General features: G+C 42.7%; 1 protein-coding gene across 1 annotated transcript; it reads left to right on the forward strand.

The window, feature by feature from the left end:
- Positions 1-1,156: 1,156 nt before the first annotated feature.
- Positions 1,157-24,408, forward strand: SF3B6 (splicing factor 3b subunit 6). The gene is made up of 4 exons (XM_073625304.1): positions 1,157-1,311; positions 13,231-13,349; positions 19,824-19,962; positions 23,286-24,408. Exons 1-4 carry the CDS (start codon positions 1,282-1,284, stop codon positions 23,373-23,375), a joined length of 378 nt encoding a protein of 125 aa, XP_073481405.1. The 5' UTR covers positions 1,157-1,281; the 3' UTR covers positions 23,376-24,408.
- The last annotated feature ends 364 nt before the right edge of the window (positions 24,409-24,772 follow it).

A 24,772-nucleotide genomic window follows, 5' to 3' on the forward strand; every position in this document is an offset into this window, starting at 1 on the left:
AATCAGGGACAGTTGGGAGCTATGATTTTTGCAACTATGCGCAGGGCAGAATTCCAACATGATAATGACCCCAAACACATCTTCAAGATGACCACTGACTTGCTAAAGAAGCTGAGGGTAAAGGTGATGGACTGGTCAAGCATGTCTCCAGACCTAAACCTTATTGAGCATCTGTGGGGCAAACGGAAGGTGGAGGAGCGGAAGGTCTCTAACATCCAACAGCTCCGTGATGTCCTCATGGAGGAGTGGAAGTGGACTCCAGTGGCATCCTGTGAAGCTCTGGTGAACTCCATGCCCAAGTGGGTTAAGGCAGTGCTGAAAAATAATGGTGGCCACACAAAATATTGACACTTTGGGCCTAATTTGGACATTTTCACTTAGGGGTGTACTCACTTTTGTTGCCAGCGGTTTAGACATTAATGGCTGTGTGTTGAGTTATTTTGAGGGGACAGCAAATTTACACTGTTATACAAGCTGTACACTCACTACTTTACATTGTAGCAAAGCGTCATTTCTTCAGTGTTGTCACATGAAAAGATATAATAAAATATTTACAAAAATGTCAGGGGTGTACTCACTTTTGTGAGATACTGTATCTGTATAAAATCACATATATGGGGGGTAGCTGGGTAATTTGTGTAAGCAGTGGTCTCTCTGCTAGAGTCTGTGGGTACAAAGGGAATGTAGTATACCCTCCAGGATTTAAAGTAGCAACCCTGAGCTCATCTCTAGCAGAACTCCAAACCTGCACTCTTTTTTACTCCAATGGGCAGCAGCCCGGCCATTCCCCCCATAAGTTTTGCGTTGGGAATTATTCCACTCACAGTTCATTAGAGTAAGGAGAGTGCAGGTTTAGAGTTCTACTAGCAGCTAGTGAGCAAATGCTGGAGAGTATGCTACAGGTTCTCTTTACCACAGGCTGTAGAAGAGAGACTGCTGCTTCCACGTTTTACGCTGCCACCCTCCCCTACCACATCCTTCCCATATAGTTGATCCTTTTTCTGACTGATGTATAAGCAGTGTTTTAGGAGCAGAGAAAACAGTTTTATTTTATCATTAGCAACATTTAGCAATGCCAGGCGAATTTGCCCTTAATACAGATGGCCGCCTGGAGACAAGCACGCACGACGTCCTGACGCTCGCAGGCGCCGGAAACGGATAGCGGCGCGCTGTGATTGCGTCGGGCGGAAGCTGGGTCCATTTCCTGTTGTGGAGTGCGGAGCTCCGTGTACGTGTGTTTTTTTTTTCTCCGGGAGGTTTGTCTATCCTGCGGCCGACACCATGGCGATGCAAGCAGCGAAACGTGCCAATGTGAGTAGAGGACCCGGGGAGCGGGGCTTAATTCATCACAGCACACTGCCTGTTGGAGGCCTACTGTCTGGGGGGAGGGGGGGGAGGCGGGGGAGGCTCCCCACACACTCACTGCCTGCTAGAGGTGGTCTGTCCCATCTATGGAACTGGGTTGCTCCACACACTCACTAACTCTCTCTGGCTGCTTGAGGCCTCCTGTCCCATCCATGGCTCTGGGGGGCTCCCTGCTAGGTTTATGATAATAATGTGAGGATATTTGATGCTCCTTATGCTCTTTGATAAAACTTTATTTTAGTTTTGGATAGAGTGGTGAGATAAAAAAAAAAAAATAAATTGGCATGGATGAGCAACAGTGATGGATTCAGTTTGTCCAAGTTGCTTCGGTGTGGCAGGAAATAAAAAAAAAAAAACAATCATGCGGGGAAGATCGATGGAGCTTTTCCCATCTTTTTAATTGGCGAATGATAATAAGTGGTTTGCAAGGGCATGAAAACGGCATCGATATTTTATTTCTTTATCCTTCCACAGCCGGTTGACTTGGATCTAATGAAACCGTTCATTATCTATCGCTCGTCCATGCCATTTTTGTCTCACTTGATTGCTTTGTGGAATCGGACATCGATCATTCAGTTTTATCACCCCGTGTATGGCTGCCGTAACTTCATCCTAAATTAAAAAAGAAAACATTTCTGCCTTTGGTTCTACTTTAAAGTATAACGAAACTCTAAAGTTTTTATCTTTTTAGTTTTGAATAGATTGGAGAGGTATTGGAGCCCTTGGCAGGTATTTATTGCTGTCTGTGTCCCCATTGGGGAGACTCTCCCTCTCTGTCACAATTACTGTTATGATTGAAAGTACAAGAAAATCCCACATTTTGGTTTGTTTTCAGAACAGTAATAGAGGGGAAATCTCACAATGAGGACAATAGTTCTGGTGACAATCAAGGATTCCCTCACCTTGGTGGAATTTCCTCTCACTTTCTGTCTTGGCTATGGAATAGGGAAATCTCCCCAAGATTGCCAGAAGAAAACATTCCACAGTGGTTATTAACCTTTATGACGGTGATAAATACGGAACAATCCACATTTGATGTGACAATGCAATCAAGCAGGATAAAAATGACGGTTTTGATTGGCCTAGGTCAATTGATTGTGGAAGCAAAAAAAAAAAATATGCACAGGGCCACTTGGTGATGTTTTTTTTTTTTTTTTTTTTAGGCCCCTTTCGCCCAAAGGGTCTGATCAAGTCCGCCTGTCAGTTTTTCAGGTGGACCTGATCAGACCCTCCATTCACACCTATGGACAGGCTGGTGTAAACGGACTTGTGTCAGTTTACACCCCCCTACCTCTGATTTGGTCTGCAAAAAAAGAAAGGGGGGGAGGGATCTGTCAATATTTGTCTAGGCAGATCAGATTGGAGGGCAATCAAGTGTAAACAGACAGAGGAGTAGGTTTACTCCCAGCCTCCCATAGAGCAGAACTCTGCTGAAACTGACCAGACATAGACCTGTCATCCGCCCGCTCTGCTCTGATCAGTGGACAGGTCCCCGGCTGTTTAACCACTTCCTGCCCGCACTATAGCCAAAAGATGGCAACAGCGAGGGCTCATTTTGCAGGAAGGTGTCATTTGACATCCTCTTGTGATCGTGTAGGCGGTGCGCTCTGGGATCAGAGTCATTCGGATTCAGCTGATCATAGATCGGGGTAAAGGGCCAATCACAGCAGTACTTTACAATGTGACCAGCTGTGTCCAATGACAGCTGATTATGATGTAAACACAAGCTGTTTATCGGCTTTCCTTTCCTCACGCTGACAGCATGAGGAGAAGAGAGCCAATAATCAGCTTGTGTTAAAGGGACATCGTAACCGATAATCAGGACACTGATTTTCAGTGTCCTGATTATCAGTGCAGTACCACCTTTCAGCGCCGTCTTCTAAGTGTCCATCAATGCCACTGTATCAGCGCACATCATTGAAGGAGAAAAAAATAGCTGTTTGCAAAAATGCTTATAACAAACTATGAACTTTTTTTTTTTTTTTTTTTTTTAAATGTTCATTTTTCTTTAGTATAGCAAAAAAATGAAAACCCTAGTGGTGATTAAATACTACAAAAAGAAAACTCTATGTGAAAAATTTGATTAAAACTTCACTGAAATCATCCAATACTGCTCCTTCACGGACTCCCGCTAACCGGTACCAGTATCACCGCGCCTGTGACCCACATTCCGGCTACTCCACTGCCACCGCTGACGTGGCAAAACGGCTTAAAGAGAACCGAGGCCTCACGGAGTATCCTGGCCAAGATGGCACCTGGTCGCAATGCTCCTCCAAGGAAAAATACAAAGAGGCAGCTCTGAAGCTCTTCGGCAGGAGGACCCCCAAATCTGCCTTCTTCATCTGCCCTAGGAGATGCTTCAGGGGGTCAATCCGAGGCTGATGACACTGTCCCGCTCAAGGGTGCAGGCAGATCGCCCCCAGAGTGGAACACAGTGGGTACTCCTGGGGACATTTTTGCTGTGCCACATGCATCTTCCATGGATGCAGAAGAGCCGGAGCCCACTCTGTGTGATATACTCTCTGCTGTAACATCCTGCAATATGTCTATCTCTGCTCTCACTGATGAACTCAAGGGAGTTAAGGCTGAAATCTCGTGTGTTCGGCATGACATGCAAAAACATGCCGCCTGCCTAGATGACTTAGAAAATCGAATGTGCCGCAACAATGTGCGTGCCCTGGGTATTCCTGAGCGGGCTGAAGGCAAAAATCCTGTTACCTTTATTGCGCAGTGGCTCATCTCTACCTTTGGCAAAGATACCTTCTCCCACCTGTTTGCAGTGGAAAGGGTGCATAGGGTCCCAGCATGCCCACAGCCACCGGGCAATCGCCTGCCCATTCCTGTTCAAATTATTAAATTACAAGGCCAGGGATGCTATCCTCTCCAAGGCTAGAACATGAGTGGTGCTATAGCTATTGACAACTCCAAAATATTGCTATTCCCGGACTTCTCTGTGGAACTACAAAAGCAGCGTGCAAAGTGCACTGATGTGAAAAAGAGGCTCCGAGAACTTAATCTACAATATGCCATGCTATATCCTCCCCGCCTTCGGGTGGTTGCGCTGGGCGAGGTTCACTTCTTTGATCGTCCTTCTGCGGAACAATGGCTGGATAGGGAGGATAGAGCACTTTGAGCCGCTATGTCGCAACGCTCTGCTTCTACTTGAATTATGGTCACCTTGCAAAAGGCCTTTTTTTTTTCTTTCTTTTGATGTTATCTGGTCCTAGATATGTTTCTAAGTTTTTTTTCCACGTTCTTTTAAGTCAAGTTGGACTCTGGAGAACATTGGATCTATCTGCATCGTGGTTTATCCCACATACACTGCTGAATTGAAACCCACTTACCATCTTTTCTTACTGGAGTTTCCTCTGCTCCCTCCCGCCCTCATGGAGGATCCATGGGGACAGCATGTTCCTCAGCTTAACCGGCTGGGAGCCCTGTTGGCTCTATATTTCGATTTTTCCTTTCTCTTTTTATGTTGTGTTTGTTGCTCCCTTTTTGACCTACCACAGTCCCAATTTTTAGTCTTCTCTGATATGGACCCTGTCAGACTGCTCACATACCTTGATTATAATGCTACCTTTGGAAAAAAACTCTACATTGCCTACTGGTCTATCATACTAGTTGTGACTTTGCAACGTGCCAGGGCATCTGGCATGATTATGATATTGGTAAATGTGTTCCCCTATGGCTTCAAACCTGAAACTTATGTCCTGGAATGTCCGAGGACTTAGTAACCCTGTAAAGAGGCTGGCAGTCCTTAGAACTATTAAGTCTCTAGATGCTGATAGTATTTGCTTACAGGAGACCCACCTCTCCCCTGACCCCACACCTAGCCTGTCCCCTCGATTTGTTCAGGACCCAATTTCACTCCACCTATTTCACGTATTCCAGGGAGGGGAGTAAGCATCTTGATACATCAGGATGTTCGATTCTCCTGCTCTCTCACAAGATCATATATCAGGGGGGCGATATGTGTTCCTACTATGCACCGTTTCTGGTTTGTCATGTATAATCGCTGGGATAGATATACCGCCGCCGTTTTTGTCTAGGTCCTCAGGTGCCTAGTGAGCTTTATGGCTCGTTTTCCAGATATCCCGCTCCTGGTGGTGGGTGATGTTAACAACTACCTAAATCACATATGGGAAAATGACCTGCCTGACAGATGTGTGGAGACTTAAGCACCCAGATACAAAGAAGTTTTCTTGCTACTCAGCCACGCATGGGGGACTGTCTAGGATAGACCTAAGCTTAGGCAACAACGCGTTACTTCCACTGGTTATAGCCTCAGATTATGATAGTAGACACGTATCTGATCACTCCCCATTTTAGGTGAGCATTTCGCTGCCCGCTGTCTCTAAACGTATGGGCTGGAAACGTAACCCTTTTTGTCTCTCCTTATTCCCAGAACCAGACTCCATGCATGGCTTACTAAAACATTGCTCGTTTGAGTGTTGTCCCAGACCTCTGATATTATTAGAATCTTTAGATCATTCTACGCTGATCTCTATACTTCTGAAGTACAGCTACCTGACGTGGAGGGCGTTCTGGATGGCTGCATGCTGCCTCGCTTGTCTGCATTGGATGCTGCTTTGCTCAATGCCCCATTAATGGAGAAGGAACTCCGGTTAGCTATAGCACAACCTCACAATAATAAATCTCCGGGGACGGATGGCCTCCCATCCGAGGTCTACAAGCGATATGCATGCACACTGCTACCCATACTATTGAAGGTCTATAATGAGGCATTTCAAGAGGGAGCTTTGCCCACCTCCTAGACAATCCTGGTGACCGAGCCATCTTTTCGCTGGACGCAGCTAAGGCCTTTGACAGTTTCGAGTGGCCTTACCTGTGGAGGGTGCTGGAACATATGGGCCTGGGTACTAATTTTATCAAGTGGGTCAAGATACAGTATGCCGAACCATCAGCTAGGATTAGGGTGAAATGGGGAACTCTCTGAACCTTTCCCATTATTCCGCGGCACTAGGCAGGGATGTCCTTTGTCGTCCCTCTGTTTGCCCTAGCTTTGGAACCCATTGTGTCACGGATACGCGAGGAGGCCAATATAACCTGGTTCAGACGCATTACGGGTGCTGACGTGGTGTCAATGTACGCTGATGTTACCCTACTTTACCTGGATGTTACTCAGAGTACTTTGCGGACCGTCATGACCCTTGTTGAGGCCTTTGGCGCATTATCAAACTTTTCCATTAATTGGGACAAGTCGGTACTGATGCCTTTAGATCCTATAACCGCCCCCTACCTGACTATGCAGAAATGGTGCAAATGGTATCCTCCTATCGCTATCTGGACATTCAGATTATCCCCGACACATCTCAATATATTAAACTTAATCTAATTCCCCATCCTTGTAAATGCTGTGAGAAATTTACTATTTATTGTAATCTGCCATTCTCAGTAGTGGGGAGAATCGACCTCATCAAAATGGTCTGGGCACCGCAATTGTTGTTTGTATTCAATAACTCCCCAGTCTGGGTTCCCTGCCAGTGGTTTGCCAGGATAGACTCCCAATTTAGGGAACTGATTTGGCGTAAAAAGATAGCTCAGATTAGTCGGTCAACATTACAATATAGCAAAGATCAGGGAGGACTGGCGGTCCCTCACTCTAGAGCCTACTACCTCGCTTCCCAGCTACAACAGTTGGGGGGTCTGGGGAATGGTGGACTTAACGGACCCTATTCGTAGACTGGAGGCGGGACTCATGCGCTTAAATCCTAGGGCCCCAACAGTGACCCTCCCCAAGACTTTATGGTCATATGTCAAACGGATGCTAGGAATATGGGGTTTTCTAACACATACTCCATTATGGCGAAATCTGAACTATAGAGAGATATTGAAACTCAGGGGGTTTAGAGACTGGGAAAGGACAGGACTATGCTTTATATCACAGCTAAATAATGGGCGAACTCTCAAGGCTTTATGGAGGTACAAGCAGAGTTTGCCAATACCACGTAACCACTTCTTCAAATACCTACAACTGAGACACGCCCTACAGATGCAATCAAAATGTGCTCAACTTAAGCTAATTGACCATACCTTAATACAGGGGATTCTTATGGAAGGTGATAAAAAGGGAATGATTTACAGAAGTAATAATATGCTCCTTAATGCTATACAGGATTCCTCCAAACTACCATGCAGACGGGGGCTGAGAAAGGGATACTGGTGCCATAGATGGGGAGGCATGGAATCTCTGCCTGACTTTGCCCCTTTGTCTGTATCTGCCTCTCAAAAATTATCACATTTATATCTGCTACACAGGCTATACAGAACACCTGTACAACTTCATAAATGGGGGGGATCGCAATACCCCCCTATGCCCGAAATGTGAGAGAGATCATGGCAACATCATTCATATGCTTTTGGAAGTGCCTCAAGCTTTTGCGCTACTGGAAGGAGGTCCTTGACGTGATCTCTCACGTATTCATGTTTAACCACTTCAATACCGGCCTATTCTGGCACTTCTCGCCTACATGTAAAAATCATTTTTTTTTACTTAAATTACTCAGAACCCCCAAACCATTATATGTGTTTTTTTAGCAGGCACCCTAGGGAATAAAATGGCGGTCATTGCAACTTTTTATCTTGCACGGTATTTGCGCAATCATTTTTCAAACGCCTTGTTTGGGGGAAAAAAAACGGTTTCATGAATTAAAAAATAACAAAACAGTAAAGTTAGCCCAATTTTTTTTGTATAATGTGAAAGATGTTGTGCAGAGTAAATAGATACCTAACATGTCACGCTTTAAAATTGCGCACACTCATGGAATGGCGCCGAACTTCGGTACTTAAAAATATCCATAGGCGACGCTTTGAAAATTTTTACAGGTCACCAGTTTAGAGTTACAGAGGAGGTCTAGTGCTAGAATTATTGCACACGCTCCAACGCACTCGGCGATACCTCACATGTGTAGTTTGAACAGCCTTTACATATGTGGGCGGTGTGTTCGCTTCTGAACGCTAGCTACCGGGGACAGGGGCGTTTTAAAAAAAAATTTATTTATTTTTTTTTAATTTTTTTTTATTTTTACACTTTTTTTTAATCTTTTTTTTTTTATCACTTTTATTCCTATTACAAGGAATGTAAACATCCCTTGTAATAGGAATCTATTGTGACAGGTCCTCTTTATGGAGAGATGCGGGGTCAATAAGACCTCACATCTCTCCTCCAGGCTGGAAAGCATGAGATCGAGGAAAAAAAATTCACCGATCTCATGCTGACAGCCGCAATCGTGACTTTGTTTACTTCCGGGAACCCGGGCGTGACGTTATAACGTCGCGCCCGGGCCTCCGACGGTCATAGAGATGACTGGTGACCATCTGGTCACCGGAAATCTCTATCGTCGTCATCCGGCGCTGGCCGATTCTTCCTCCGGGCCCCTGATGGCATGGGAGAGCCCGGAGAAGCACCGAGTGGCAGCAGGAGGGGGGGGTCTGCCGCTATGATCATGCTTATCGTGCACAGAATCGCCGGCTGGAAAGAATGATATCTGAATGATGCCTCTAGCTGCAGGCATCATTCGGATATCCCCGCACAAAGTCAAGGATGTCATATGACTCCCTAAGGTATTGAAGTGGTTAATATCCCACAAAACCCGGTTGTGTGCCTGTTGGGTGCCCTGGATGAGGAGTCCTTAACTCCACACGCTCATACTGCTGTTTTGCGACTGCAATATGTTGCATGTAAACTGATCACACAATTTTGGATTGTTCTCAGGCAACCCACCAGCAATGGGTAGAGCATGTCAATAAACTATTGATACAGGAAAAATTGATGTACCAACATAGAAATGTCGCACGTAAATTCTACTCAATGTGGCAGGCCTGGTTGGATGTCCTGGGGTGGGCTCCCCATCGGCTAATTAGGGGTAGGCTCCTACAGGGGTAAAGGATATAAAAAGTCCAGAATAGTGGCTGACTGGGTCCTACACTACACAAGACCCCTTGTGGCATTGGAGACTTTGGTGGGTCGTGTTTGTTTTTTTTTTTTTTCCTTTGTTTACCCTCAGGGCTCTGAGGATCTAGATACAGTGGCTTGCGAAAGTATTCGGCCCCCTTGAACTTTTCAACCTTTTGCCACATTTCAGGCTTCAAACATAAAGATATAAAATTTTAATTTTTTGTGAAGAATCACCAACAAGTGGGACACAATTGTGAAGTGGAACGAAATCTATTGGATATTTTAAACTTTTTTAGCAATTAAAAAACTGAAAAGTGGGGCGTGCAAAATTATTCGCCCCTTTACTTTCAGTGCAGCAAACTTACTCCAGAAGTTCAGCGAGGATCTCTGAATGATCCAATGTTGTCCTAAATGACTGATGGTGATAAATAGAATCCACCTGTGTGTAATCAAGTCTCTGTATAAATGCACCTGCTCTGTGATCGTCTCAGGGTTCTGTTGAAAGCGCAGAGAGCATCATGAAGACCAAGGAACACACCAGGCAGGTCCGTAATACTGTTGTGGAGAAGTTTCAAGCCGGATTTGGATACAAAAAGATTTCCCAAGCTTTAAACATCCCAAGGAGCACTGTGCAAGCGATCATTTTGAAATGGAAGGAGTATCAGACCACTGCAAATCTACCAAGACCTGGCTGTCCCTCTAAACTTTCAGCTCAGACAAGGAGAAGACTGATCAGAGATGCAGCCAAGAGGCCCATGATCACTCTGGATGAACTGCAGAGAACTACAGCTGAGGTGGGAGAGTCTGTCCATAGGACAACAATCAGTCGTACACTGCACAAATCTGGCCTTTATGGAAGAGTGGCAAGAAGAAAGCCATTTCTCAAAGATATCCATAAAAAGTCTCGTCTAAAGTTTGCCACAAGCGACCTGGGAGACACACCAAACATGTGGAAGAAGGTGCTCTGGTCCGATGAAACCAAAATCAAACTTTTTGGCCACAATGCAAAACGATATGTTTGGCGTAAAAGCAACACAGCTCATCACACTCAACACACCATCCCCACTGTCAAACATGGTGGTGGCAGCATCATGGTTTGGGCCTGCTTTTCTTCAGCAGGGACAGGCAAGATGGTTAAAATTGATGGGAAGATGGATGCAGCCAAATACAGGACCATTCTGGATGAAAACCTGTTGGAGTCTGCAAAAGACCTGAAACTGGGACGGAGATTTATCTTCCAACAAGACAATGATCCCAAACATACAGCAAAATCTACAAAGGAATGGTTCACAAATAAACGTATCCAGGTGTTAGAATGGTCAAGTCAAAGTCCAGACCTGAATCCAATGGATCTGTGGAAAGAGCTGAAAACTGCTGTTCACAAACGCTCTCCATCCAACCTCACTGAGCTCGAGCTGTTTTGCAAGGAAGAATGGGCAAGAATTTCAGTCTCTCGATGTGCAAAACTGATAGAGACATACCCCAAGCGACTTGCAGCTGTAATCGCAGCAAAAGGTGGCTCTACAAAGTATTAACGCAAGGGGGCCGAATAATTTTGCACGCCCCACTTTTCATTTTTTTTATTAGTTAAAAAGTTTCAAAAATCCAAAAGATTTCGTTCCACTTCACAATTGTGTCCCACTTGTTAGTGATTCTTCACAAAAAATAAAAATGTTATATCTTTACTGTAGATTAAACTGTTAGATTTCTTTTTGGTTACACTATGTCTTCATATATATGTCAATCTTTTTAATTCTGGGTTACATGGTTCTGTATGCACTTTATTGACCGGCAGTAATACCATTGTATGAAAACTTTATTTTTCACAAGAAAATTGTATGAAAACTTTATTCTCTTGTGTTTTAATACCAATGCTATAGCATGTTCCTTTTTCTACTGTGTACTGAATGGCATATATTCTGTATTGTGGATGACAAGCTTTTCTTTTGATTAAAAAGGGGGCATTGCATGTAGCTTGAAAGTGATTCTCAAGGGCACAAAAACCACCATTGGTTTACCTGTACAATCATCCCCTTTTTTTTTCCCAACTTCGGTTGATCAAAACCGTCAAAGTATAACTGAATAATACTTGTATACTTTATAAATTAAAATATTAATTTTTTTTTGAGTGAAGACACTAGCTCAGGGGTTTTGGCACTTTGGAGAGAGATCCTCTCCTTTCCTGTTTTGGTTATGGGACAGGAAGTGATAAGGAATATTCCCAATGGAGAAACAGATGGCAAAAAACTGATTTGGGAGGGTGTTTTGCCTTCAGTTCTACTTTTAACACTTTTACGCCCAGCCTAGTAACCCTTTAACAGGAAGAGGTGAGAAGGACTGACTGCTGTCACAGTGGTCACATGACCGGGAGTCAGTCCTGCTGAAGATCAGGAGCTGTCTGACAGCTCAGTCACTGCATGCTTCCAGGCACAGAATCTTCAGCCACCCATGGACACACATGTCGCGTGTGAATCCCACCTTCTTTGCCATTGCACATATGCGTTATACAGGGGGCAAGAGGATAATTTAGTAGTTTAGGAATGTAAAACTAACAATCAAGGTAGCTCTGCATTGGCAAGTGAGTGAAAAGAAAACAATGTATCAGTGTGAGAATGCTGTGGTGTTGGCTCAGGAATATGATTAGTAACAATTAACACAAGAGGGAGGTCATTCTGTGAATATAGGCACACTAAGAATGTTTTCAAAGTTTTACATTTCTTGGTGTGCCTTCATTGATCTGATGCTGGTGCAATTTTATAGCCTGAGGGGGAAAAAAAATGAGTGAAAACAACAAAAGCAGTCATGCGTTCTTTAACTCTTAGGGGAGTGACCCTGTAATCTCATAATCTGATTGAACGAAATACGATTGAAGTCACGAACAAAGCATCTCCGTGCTGCCAATCAATGCAACGCAATCTCCGATTTTCTGTTTTCCATGATCAACTTGGTTTAATCGGATTTTCTTTTTGCTTGAAAATTATTTAGAGCCTCCAAATGTGTTTTTTTTTTTTTTTTTTAATTATTTTAGCAGAGACCCTAGAAAATAAAATGGCGTTCTTTGCAACTTTTTGTTATGTCACACAGTGTTTTTCAAATGCAATTTTTTTGGGAAAAAAATTTAATTTTTGAATAAAAACAGATTCTAAAACACAATTATTTTGTAAAATATGAAAAATTATGTTATGCCAAGTAAGTAGATACCAAACATGTCATGCTTTAAATATGCACATGCTCGTGGAATGGCACTAATCTACGGTACTTACAAATCTCAAGTTGAAGCTTTTACATGCGTGCGGGAGCCGTCAGTCACGGCACATTCTGGGGGAAGAAACAGCACGGTGGTCTGTTTCTTCACAGCGCATGCGCCGATGGCGACGTCGGCGCACTACAAGTGAAATATCTCCTAAACAGCGCACGTTTAGGAGATATTTCCACTACCTATAGGTAAGCCTTATTCTAGGCTTACCTATAGGTAAAAGTCAACAAAAAGGGTTTACAACCACTTTAAATTGCAGTGCTGTATTGCAAAAAATGGCCTGGTCATAAAGGGGGGTAAATCTTCCCGGAGGTCAAGTGGTTGGAAAACTTCAACTCTACAGCCACTAGATGGAGCTGATGATCATAGGAAAGATCTATCACCAGTGCCATCTAGTAGCCATAATTCACTCTGTTCTGTATAAATACAATTCTGGAGAGAAAATAGCCTAGTAACATTTCTTTGCCTCTATTTGTACAGACCAAATGCACATGCAGTTTCACAGACTGAATAGCTCTGCAAATTCTTAGATAAAACACCTCTAAGTGTGTGGGAAAACAATACTCCTTTTATAATGTAGTTTTCATGTCTCTAATTCTGTCATGGCTCTGTATATGATAAATTATGAACTGTGAATACTGAAAAAGAATATTTGCACCTTCTGATTAGTTCTTTTTTTACTTGTCAGATCCGTTTACCACCTGAAGTGAACCGGATATTGTACATCAGGAATTTGCCCTATAAAATCACTGGAGAGGAAATGTATGATATCTTTGGAAAGTACGGACCTATTCGCCAGATCAGAGTGTAAGTAGTGTGTTTTTTTTTTTTTTTTTTCTTGGCAATGTGAATAGTAAAAAATGTGGCTTGTTTTTTTTTTGTTCAATTTTGTTGCAGCGTGCTGGTGTCTGTGGGTTTAACCACTTAAAGACTAGCCTTGTTTGGAGATTTTCGTGTTTACATGTTTAAAACATTTTTTTTTGCTAGAAAATTACTTAGAACCCCCAAATATTATACATTGTTTGTTTTTTTTTTCTAACACCCTGGAGAATAAAATGGTGGTTATTGCAATACTTTTTTTTCACACTGCATTTGTGCAGCAGTCTTACAAGTGCACTTTTTTTTTGAAAAAATTCACTTTTTTAAATAAATAAGACAACATTAAAGTTAGCCCAATTTTTTTTTATATTGTGAAAGACGATGTTACGCCAAGTAAATTGATACATGTCACACTTCAAAATTGCGCCCGCGCGTGCAATGGCGTCAAACTTTTGCCCCTAAAAATTTCCATAGGCGACGTTTAAAAAAAATTCTACCAGTTGCATGTTTTGAGTTAGAGGAGGTCTAGGGCTAGAGTTATTGCTCTCTCTGTAACAATTGCGACGATACCTCACATGTGTGGTTTGACCACCGTTTTCATATGCGGGCGTTACTCACATGTGCGTTCGGTTCTGTGCGTGAGCTCGTCGGGACAGGGAGCTTTAAAAAAAAAAAAAAAAAATCTTATTTATTTTACTTGATTTTATTTTTTCACTGTTTAAAAAAAAAAAAAAATTGGGTCACTTTTATTCCTATTACAAGGAATGTAAACATCCCTTGTAATAGAAAAAAAGCATGACAGGTCCTCTTAAATATGAGATCTGGGGTCAAAAAGACTTCAGATCTCATATTTACACTAAAATGCAATAAAAAAAAAAAAATTGTCATTTGAAAAAAATGTGCATTTAAGACGTATAGGCAGAAGTGACCTTATGACGGCACTACCACCCTGCTATGGTATGGAGACAGGTGGGGGCCATCTTCCCCTCACTTGTCTCCATACCCAGCCCCGACAAGGACCCGATCGGCTCCAGTAAGCGGCGGAGGGTGCGGGAGGGCGGGGGGCCCCTCTCCCACTGCTGATAACGGTGATCTCGCGGTGAATCCGCCGCAGAGACCACCATTATCACCATTAAACACGACTGGCTCCTGAACAGATGGACACCTCGGTTGTGGCAGCAGCAGCTGCTGTTACCGAGATATCCATCTTCAAAGTGCCGACGTATATGTACAGGAGCCGATCAGCAAGTGGTTAAGAAGTACAGTGTATTCAGTAAGCACTGTGAAGTGATTTTCTTTTAACTACTTTTCTACCGTAGTACATTTTTGAATGGTGGATTGGGGGGCTTTTTTAAAATTTATTTTCTTTACCCAGTGCCAGCTCTGTCTGTCTCAGTGTTGCATAAAGGAGTATTTGTCAGACTATCACAGCACTGAAAAGTGAAAAATTGCCTGGAAATCAAGGGGTATCAACACAAGTGGTTAAATAGTTTTTATAAGTTTGATCTTCCATAACTTTTTATGGTTGCTTATGCAGCTCTTAGTGGTTCAGTTCAGTTAAGCTACCCATACGTGGCTTAAATTTTGAAATTCAAGCGGTTAATTTAAGAATCAGCTGAGATGGATGGAACATTCTCGGTCAAACAGTGACTGCATTCTCGCTGTTCATGTATTGATTTTTCACTTCTTGAGGCCGAAGACTGTGCACTCAAGCGGTGTTATCAGACATGTCCACCTAACCTGTGTGTACTACAAAACACCACCTTCCCCAAAGGTATACAGATAGAGGGGAGGTGTTTTGTAGTCCCATACATTCTGCTCTGTCATAGATACATAGTTGGTAAAATACAGTACAGCTAGTGAGCCTTGTCTGAACAAGTTTGTTACAGGCAGGATCACCAAGTGGAAGTCCATGCAAAAACTAAAATCCCTGCATCTATAGACACCACGGATCTAACCCTAACCTCTCTGTCCCTGCAAAGAATAAATGAGTATACATACCTTTTTGGAAGCCGATCTGATCCACTCCGACCTGATCTCCAGCGTCGGAAGCTCTACAGAGGACACGGCCGACAACGGCTGTGAAATGAATGGGAAGCGACGTCACCCATAGAGTTACTATGGGCATTCTGTTGTTGTCTGTCTCTTCTGCACCCGCCTCTACAGTGAAGCCACGGCTGACAGCTCAGCGTGGGATCCGGTCAGAGTGGTTCAGCTTCCAAAAAAGTATGTATACTAATTTTTTCTTTACAGGGATAGAGAGGTTAGTGTTAGATCCCTGGTGTCTAAAGATGCAGGGATTTTAGATTTTGCATGGACTTCCACTTTAAAGTATAACTAAAGGCAAAAGGTTTTTTTTTTTTAGCTTTGGCTAGAGTGCAGAGAGATTTGAACATCTGTCTGTTTTTATTGCAGTCTGTGTCAGCATTAGGGAGATTCATCCTCTCTATTTATCCTGTTTACCCTTATCATTGAAAGTGAAAACAAAAGAAAATCCCAAATTGGACTGTCTCCAGAAAAGTAATAGAGGGGAAATCTTCCAATGGGGCCACTAGTTCTGGGGACTGGGGGGGGGGCAAGGAATTCCCTTAATTTGCAAGAATTTCCTCTCACTTCCTGTCTTGGCTATGGGATAGTAAGTTAACGAAAATCTCCCCAATGGGACACAGATGGTGAAAAAAAAAAAAATCTGCCAGGGGTTATAACCTTCCCTTACGCTAACCAAATTGGGGGAAAAAAAGTTTTGCCTATAGTTCTACTGTAAAAAGGGAACTAATGCAACCACCACATCTGGTAATCTGCAATATTTTACCTTTTGTTACCATATTTTAGCCCACCTTATGCTCCTCCTTGTAGCACTCCCCTACCACTCCTTCTGTAGCAGCCACTACAAAATACCCTATGCTTTGTAGTATAAGGTGGAATCCTTCCCTGATTCCGTGCTGTTCAAAACGATCACACGACAGAGCACTGGGAAGGTGAGTATAAGGTGGTCAGGGATGGGTTTTAAAGAGACCCTGAATAGGCAATGCAATAGGCTCTCTTCACTTCTCTTCGTTACCCCAGCATTTCATATTCCTGATATGTGCCTGCTGTGTACTTGTATGAAAAAGTTTCCTGTTCTCTTTAGATTGCTTCCTTTGTATGAAATCCATAGTGTTCCTGCCAGTCCCTCTGCTCTCCTATTAGAAACTGGCCACACTAAGCAGGAGAACACAGCGTGGTCCATTCTCTAGCTATGCTGGGAATTCAGCCTGCTCTCCTCCAATGATCAGACTTGTCCTGACATGCCCCCCCCCCTTTGCACAGCCATTTACTGGGAAGCTCAGTATACTGCTGCTGCTCCTCCCCTCAGCTCTTATGCAGCTGAGAACAGAGGGAATATGACCACTTTTAAAAAAAGGAACAAGGTATTTATTTATTTTTTTTAAATGTCTATACACATGTTTTGCTTTTCATTTCAATTCTAAACGAATTGGGTTGTTTTACAGGGTGATTGTTTACAATCCCTTTAATACACCTTGGGCAAGGGCTCACCCCAGCTCGATGATTGGATAATAAAGGAAAAGCAACACATTGATGAGGACATCCTTGTGACCTCCCATTCTGTAAACTGTGTTAGAATGGCATTGCTTTGCAATCAATAGAGCTGATTGGCGCTCAGTACTGACCCTGTCTCTCTCCCAGTCTGAGTGCAGATTTGTAGAGGACTACAGGAAGCTAATCTAAAGACAGATTCAGGTACTTATTCTAGTCATTTTTATATTTGTTTTTCATATAAACAAATGGGGCTAAACACTGTTTTTCTTTTATATTCGCCCCGGTGTTTGGCTTTATGTGGAAACTTACATGAATCAAACACAAGGCTCTTATTAATCCTTCCATTGTCAAGACTGACTCGTTTTTAGGTTTATATCTGTTCTGTTTATTTTCTGAGCATTCAAATATCATTTTCACCGTTGCAGAAACACTTTTTAATGCGGTTCGTCCTGTAGCATTTCTTGGAATCATTACCCTTTGGAAGCAACAAAGATGCAATCAGTCATCACATCTGTCAGACTGCTTCCAAACCTTCTAGAAGCAAAGGCTTGTAATGGATGATTCCCTGCAGACATGCCGAGATTACTGTAATGTCCTTCACACTAACAGGAGGGGCCCCACTACCGCCAAGCAAAGCCTCTATGTCAATGCCAGTAAGCTACCGCTAATGGTCATTAGCTGGAGCATAAACCACAAAACATGGCCAATTACCTCTGCCAGTCGCATACTATTCCAATAATATGTGTTTTCTTATATTATAATTTAACCCAGTAAGCACAAGGAATGCATGTTGTGTGGTAAGTCGCACTGTAATAGAGTAGAATAGAAGAGAATAGTCCTATCTTTAAAGTAGTAGTAATTTTTCTTTTAAAAATCACCTCTCAAATTAAATGTTGTAAATAATTATATTATTTGGCAAGTAATTCATTAGTAAATATTTAACTTATGCCGATGTACACAGCTCCATCGTCCGAGTGCGGTCTTCCCTCCAGACTTCCATTTGGAGTATGCTCACTTTTTCCTCAGTTCCCACCGGCAGGACCACATATTCCTTGAAGTTAATTCCTAAACTCTATTGTCTATGTGCAGCCTGTGCGTTTTAACACAGAGTGATTGATTTACTTAAAACTAGTGCACTCAGAATCCAGTGCAGCTGTGCATAGAAACCATTAAGCTTCTAATGTCCACTTGTTCAATCAAGCTCTGACAAAAAAAAATCCTGGAAGCTGATTGGTTTCTATGCAGAGCTGCACCAGATTTTGCACTCACCAGTTTTTTTGTCTAAATGCATTAAAGTGGTTGTAAAGGCACAAGGTAAAAAAACCTTCTGTGTGCAGTAGCCTCCTCTAATACTTACCTGAGTCCCTTCTCGATCCAGTGATGTCCAAAACAGCTTTGCTTCTCTGAGGACTCAAACTCCTGATTGGCTTTTGGCAGCAGCGGGAGCCATTGCCACCTGCTGCTGTCAATCAACCAGTGAGCCAATCAGGGGGGGGTGGGGCTGAGCCGCGGCTCCGTGTGTGAATAGACACACAGAGCCGCGGCTCAGGAGCACGCCTGCTCTGCGCTGCCTCCTGAGCAAGCTACTTGCTGTGGGGGCTACTGGAAGGAGCCAGGAGCGCTGGCATGGGGAATATATATATATATATATATATATATATATATATATATATTATTATAAAAAAGCGCTTTAATGTAGCTCAGGACAGAAGTGCATGGAGTCATCGCTCCATAGAGACTTGGCTTGAAAAAGAAGCCATTGCTACAAAGGAACTCTGGGTGTGAAGAAAAGGAAATCCTTGGCTGGAACTCTGTAAAACAAATATAGACATGAAAAACCAACATACCGGTGTAACTGCAATTAAGATCATACTTGAAGTTCAGCTTTAAGAGCTCATTTACAGTAGCGGTACCATGTGTTTGGAGCATGTTTTTTTCGCCACCAAACAGCCACCCCATAACTACAGCCTGTCGAACGCGACCCATGCATGTGAATGGGCAGTGTGCAATGTACATGGTTTCAGAGTGGTCGTCTGGCATTTAGAGGTTTAAAACAGGCAGTAAAAAACCCGACCTATCGCCTCCTCCCTGCCCGTCAAGCACCTCTGAGAAGCAATCCAAACGCATTGCTTTTTAAAGCAGCGGCAGTCCTTGCTGCTTTTGTAAACAAGCCCTAAATGCTTTAAGTGGAAGTAAACTTCCATCTGTGGCTTTTACCTATAGGTAAACCTTAGTATAGGCTTACCTATAGGTGCACCGTTTAGGAGATATTTACTGTACATGCAGTCAGTGACATCACGTGCGCATGCGCTCTAAAGGAACGGCCACCTGTGCCGTTTCTTCAGAGCCCTGTGCTGTAAACGGCGGCTTTCACGCGGGAGCGACGTCATTGCGGCCAGTCACAGAGCCCAGAGTCCGTGAACCCAGAAGCAAGATGGGTGAAGATGGGAGTGCCTGCAGCTCTGACATCTCTGCGCTGGAATGTTTCCTTTTTAAGGTAAGTTAAACATAATGTGCTAGTATGTGATGCACATTATAACATTACCTTGCAGTGTCCAAAAAGGAAAAAAAAATGTCCAGCTATTTACAACTGCTTTAAACTTCTTGGAATGTTCACTTTAATGATGAGAAGCTGCAGAAAAAATGGTTGTCTATCTTATTGGCATGTATCTTACTTTTATTGGCCAGAAAGAAATAAGCCAAGTTTTTAGTTTAGGCTTTCATAAGCCGTGTTTCCCAGACCTCCCGCTCTTCTAGCAGTACAGAATTTGCCAGTCAGCTGACACAGGTAGGGTAACGGGTGATGGCAGTTTTGCGTATACTCATTAAACATGAGCTGAAAGTGGCATTTGAGAACAGATGTGGAATGTGCTGCTATATACCTTGATTCCTCAATGTTCTGTCTTGTGTGTGTTTTTTCAGGGGAAACACGCCGGAGACCAGAGGCACTGCATATGTGGTCTATGAAGACATCTTTGATGCCAAAAATGCCTGTGATCATCTGTCTGGTTTTAACGTCTGCAACAGATACTTGGTTGTCTTGTACTATAATGCAAATAGGGTAAGTAATCCTGTGGCTTATTTATCAGCATGCTTTCTAGGATTTAGATTTAGGTATGATTTTCATCTTTGAATGAGGTCCTCGAAATGTTTTACCCTTCACAAAACCCTTCTGTTAAAGAGATTTTATTACATTGTCCTTTGCCTGCCTCTGTTTCAAAGCAGATCTTACTATGACATGTTGCAGTAAACACCCTGCATTTACAATTACAAAGCTGATCTTGGTCATATGACCGAATTGTGGCTCTGTCGTCAACGCACACACACTTAAGGGAGGTTTTATAGATATCAAATGAGGAAACTGCCTTTAGTGGTTTACTTTTTGAAATGCTATGGAGCTGTAATCCTTTTACACTATTTACTAGTAAGTCACTGGCTTGCACCCTCAAAAAGTCTGCAGTGGCATATTTTTGACCTAGCTCCTACAGATATAAGACAAAAGCTGGTCATCCATGCAGGGTCTCTATAGAAGGTATCTTTCTAACCAAAGATCTTTCTACAGTAATTCATGTTTGCATCAGACAAACATACAGGTTTTTGCCTATGGAGTATGGTGGGAGAATGTTGCAGGTGCTGGGTGTCTCAGAGAAATTGTTGATTGGTCAGGAACATCTATCCCAGCTATATAGGGGTATCGAAGCAGGTTCAACCATTGTCATGGAGTAGCCTTCAGATGTATAGAACATAAGCAGAAGGATTTGGTAAACGTTCTTTGTCTATCAACACCACTACTAAGATGAGCCAAGTCCAGCTAGACTAAGAGCTCTGTTTGTCAAGGCAAAGTAGAGGAAATCTAGGGTGGGAGCTTTGTTTTTAAGCCAAAGTATCCCTTTACTACAGGGGTGTCCAAACTTTTTTCAAAGAGGGCCAGATTTGGTGAAGTGAACATGCGTTAGGGCCGACCATTTTGCCTGACATTCTTTGAACCATTAAAATTCGGTCTAAGTGTGTTTGAGTACTAATACACTGCCCAGCAATAATTCTTTTGCCTTTGTGGCTGGGTGTGAGTAAAGAGATGAGCTTGGGCGTGTTATTTGGATTTACCGTATTTATTGGCGTATAACATGCACCTTCACTTTCAGAGGGAAGTTTCAGGAAAAAAAACTTAAATTTTAAATAAAGAACTGTGAAGCAAAATAAGGGTCAGTGCCCATCTGCAGCCTCACAAGTGCCAGGAGTGCAGCACCCACCATTGCCAGGAGTGCAGCACCCACCATTGCCAGGAGTGCAGCACCCACCATTGCCAGGAGTGCAGCTTAACTGATGCCCATCCATCTGCAGCTTTGGAGGGGGTGGAACGAGCGCCAAAAGATCACATACAGGAAAAACTCCTGTTTTCTCGGCAGCTGGGAGGTCGTTGGGGGCCACAAAAGATATATATGTCCAAAAAACCAGACGGGCTGTTCAAAACCGAAACGCGGGCCAGGTTCTTTCTCATCAGAGGGGGAAAGTACTACTCTGTACTCTGTATCTGTTTTGGCTCTGTCTCTACATATGTATGCCTTTTTATGATCTTTAGCAACTGGAAGTCCTTAATCTTCTCTGTGTGATATCCATTGGATGGTGCCAGTAGCAACGCTTGTAAACTCCACCATCCCCCCCCCCCCCTTCCCTTTTCATTTAGTAGAGTTGATGTTCAAGTCAACCTTTGACCTTTTTACCTGAAAAGGGCAATTTATTGTTGAAAGATCATAAACCAAGCTCGTTTTTAATTCCTTTGGTCCATCATACATTCCTCACATTTGTGTCATAAGTAAAAAGAGGGAAAATTCACATGCTTTAATATTGAAAGCAAATAAAACATCTGTTACAGTATTAGTGTACCAACCAAAACTGACTTACAAGTGGTTCAGTCTGCTTGCTCTCTTGGACTTGAGACCAAGCGGTTACCCCCTTGGTGTGTGACAATGTTACTAACTTCATCCTATGTGTTTTGTCACAGAAGACTTCTTCAGAGATGATGCTCCTGAGGAAGTCCCATGTGGAGAAATGCATAAGGCGGGGGGGGGGGTCAGGAACAACATACAAGCATGTAGTCTGCTCACTTTCCTGGTCTTAGTAAGCGAGTACCTCTTAGTACATGACAATGGCCCCTAATCCCTCCTTACGTGTTTCGTCATGTACTGAGAGGTAATTGCTTTCTCTCATAAGACTAAACTCTTGTATGTTGGTGCTTGATTGGAGCACTTCATCATATTGGGAATTTTTTTTATTTGTATTTATTAATATAAAAGTTTAATGCTATGTAGGTTTTCCCTCCTCTAAAGGAGTTGTAAAGGTTCATTTGTTATATTAAAAAAAAAAAAAAAAAACGTTATACTTACCTCCACTGTGCACTTGTGTCTCGGCTCCTCTCCGCAATAGCTAACCCCCTCTGGGAAGCTCTATCCCGAGGGGGTTAGCTTGCGGGTGCGCTCACTGTCATACACGCTACGTCCATAGACAGAGTGTATGACTCGGTCCTGCCCCCCAGCGGCCGCGTCATTGGACGCGATTGACAGCAGCGCAAGCCAATGGCTATCTATCCAATCAACAGCCAGACTCCGTGGAGAAGAGGACGCTGGGGGATGCGCACAGCAGGTGAACGGGCTCAGGTAAGTTAACGGGGGGGGGGCTGGGGGGCTATCATTGCCAGGTGTTTTTTCACCTTAATGCATAGGATGCATTAAGGTGAAAAAACACGAACCTTTACAACCCCTTTAACCCATGGTGCTGATGTAATTAATGTATGATGGACTGGACCAATTGAAGAAAAGGCCATGGTTAATGATCTTCCTCCTTTGGTTGTACATTGTGGGAAATCGCAAACTGACCTTTTCAGATAAGGTCAAAGCTGTCTAGGGGAGTCAACCATACAAGGGGTGGGGGGGGGGGGTTGTAATGGGGGAAGAGTATGGAGGAGACTGCATTCACAGCAAGTTTTGGTATTGTCACATCAGATGAATATAACACAAAGGAGCTTAAGGATTTATAGCTGCTATGGGTTAGTCGCAAGGATTGCGCTATTTGCAGTGATGGTAATTGGTATAATCACTAAATGCTGGGCGCCAAATAACTATGTGTAAATATTATTGGATATTAAGCATAACCTCTAAGCGCACAGTAGAGTTTTATAATTATTCAATCAACCATACATGCTTTAATTTTTCTTAGCTGCACTTGGAACAGTGGCAGCTGTAATCTCATTGGTGGTTGTCCCCTCTATTCATCTTTTTGCTCCTGCCCCGCTGTCATGTTACACCCCAGGGTTCTCAGTGTTTGTGAATTTTGAATTGTGAAGTAGCAGATGAGTGAACACAACATTGTTTTATGTTTTTATTTCAGGCATTCCAGAAGATGGACACAAAGAAAAAAGAAGAGCAGCTCAAACTTCTCAAAGAGAAATATGGAATCAACACCGACCCACCCAAATAACCCCACTGCATTTCACTGATTTTTTTTTTGTTTTTTTTGTTTTTTATTCTATAACTTTGCCAGTTCCTAAATACAAGGAGTTGTGGAAGGGATATATGGACTAATTTATCTTTTATGCAACTCTTCCCTGGAGAAGTGAACATGTTGAAACTGATTTGTCACCAGACATGTCACCAGACACTGCTTTGTCTTTACTTTGAAGGTCAGGCATCCACATACCTATAATTCATGTTTGCTGTTGGACAGCAGAAGTTTTCATATTTCTGGTGAGATTCGCCTGGTGTCCTTGTTGCAGACATAAAAGGCTAAGCTACATGGCCATCCTCCTTCCCTGTGAAAATTGGACCATTCTGTAATGGCTCTGCAAACTGAACAGAAGTAGAGTTCAGGTGCAGTATTCTTACCTGGAGTTCATGAGAGATAGAAGAAAGCATGCCAGTTCACCTAAAAGCATATTATCTGGTTTGGAAAAATTAATAACGCAATTGGAATTAAAAAAAAAAAACAAAAAAACAGTGACACAAACACTGCATGAAAACAGTAGAGGCTTAGTTCATAATTAGGTGTGATCTTATAGGACTCCTTATTCTGGTGTTTGTGGATTGAGCCTTAAGCATTTTTTATCTTTTTTTTTTTTTTTTTTAATGCTCCCTTGGCAAAAAACAGAATTTCGAGTCTGGAGGCTTCTACTTAGACCTCTCTGAACAGTGCCTCGACAATCCACCCCGTCTCCTTCTCATGACAAAGCTCATGCTCCCTGCTGATTGTGCTACTGTGGCTCTGTTTTCATGCAGCCTGAGTTTATTGGTCACTTTTTTTTTTTCACCTTCATGGTCAGGTGTAAATAAAGTAAGTTTTCCTTGCAATACAGAACATTATTGGACCCTGTTAGTGATCTAATTGAAGGCATTGATATGTTGATTCTTCAGAGTAGTATCTTCCAAGACAAAAGAATTCCTCAAAGGTCTGTTAGGTTTTCATTCAATAAATGCAATGTATTTGTGTCATTGTAATTAAACCTTTTCCACAGTAAGTGTGTTTTATGTTTTTTTTTTTTGTTTTGTTTTGTTTTTTTATTATTCTGTCTTTAAGCCTGCAACTTTGACAAAATAAAAGGAGCCAGAGGCGTATGTTTTACTTATGTATTATGTTCAATATAGTTTCCCATGGGTTGTCTATTGGCACGATGGATGCAGACCAAGGTCTCAGCACATGTCTACTATCCATTAGGGGCCTTACTACATATTATCTGCTAAAGGTGTTCATTAACCCCTTGTCTACCGAGGTACATTTATAAATAGTGCAGTATACAAGGGGTATAAGAAAGCAGTAGCTGTGAACTTGGTATTGATTTTTACAGCCAGTAAAGGCCTATCTAATAAAAGTAATTCAGGCAA

Source organism: Aquarana catesbeiana, linkage group LG04 (assembly GCF_042186555.1).
Source record: "Aquarana catesbeiana isolate 2022-GZ linkage group LG04, ASM4218655v1, whole genome shotgun sequence".
In the NCBI taxonomy this organism is placed as follows: domain Eukaryota; kingdom Metazoa; phylum Chordata; class Amphibia; order Anura; family Ranidae; genus Aquarana; species Aquarana catesbeiana.

What these genes read in the sequence shown, in the direction of transcription:
- SF3B6 (XM_073625304.1), top strand. Translation starts at nt 1,282, where the DNA reads ATGGCGATGCAAGCAGCGAAACGTGCCAAT. An exon ending in AAGCAGCGAAACGTGCCAAT is followed by an intron (nt 1,312 to 13,230) that starts GTGAGTAGAGGA and finishes TTTACTTGTCAG; the next exon opens with ATCCGTTTACCACCTGAAGT. An exon ending in TGTACTATAATGCAAATAGG is followed by an intron (nt 19,963 to 23,285) that starts GTAAGTAATCCT and finishes TTTTTATTTCAG; the next exon opens with GCATTCCAGAAGATGGACAC.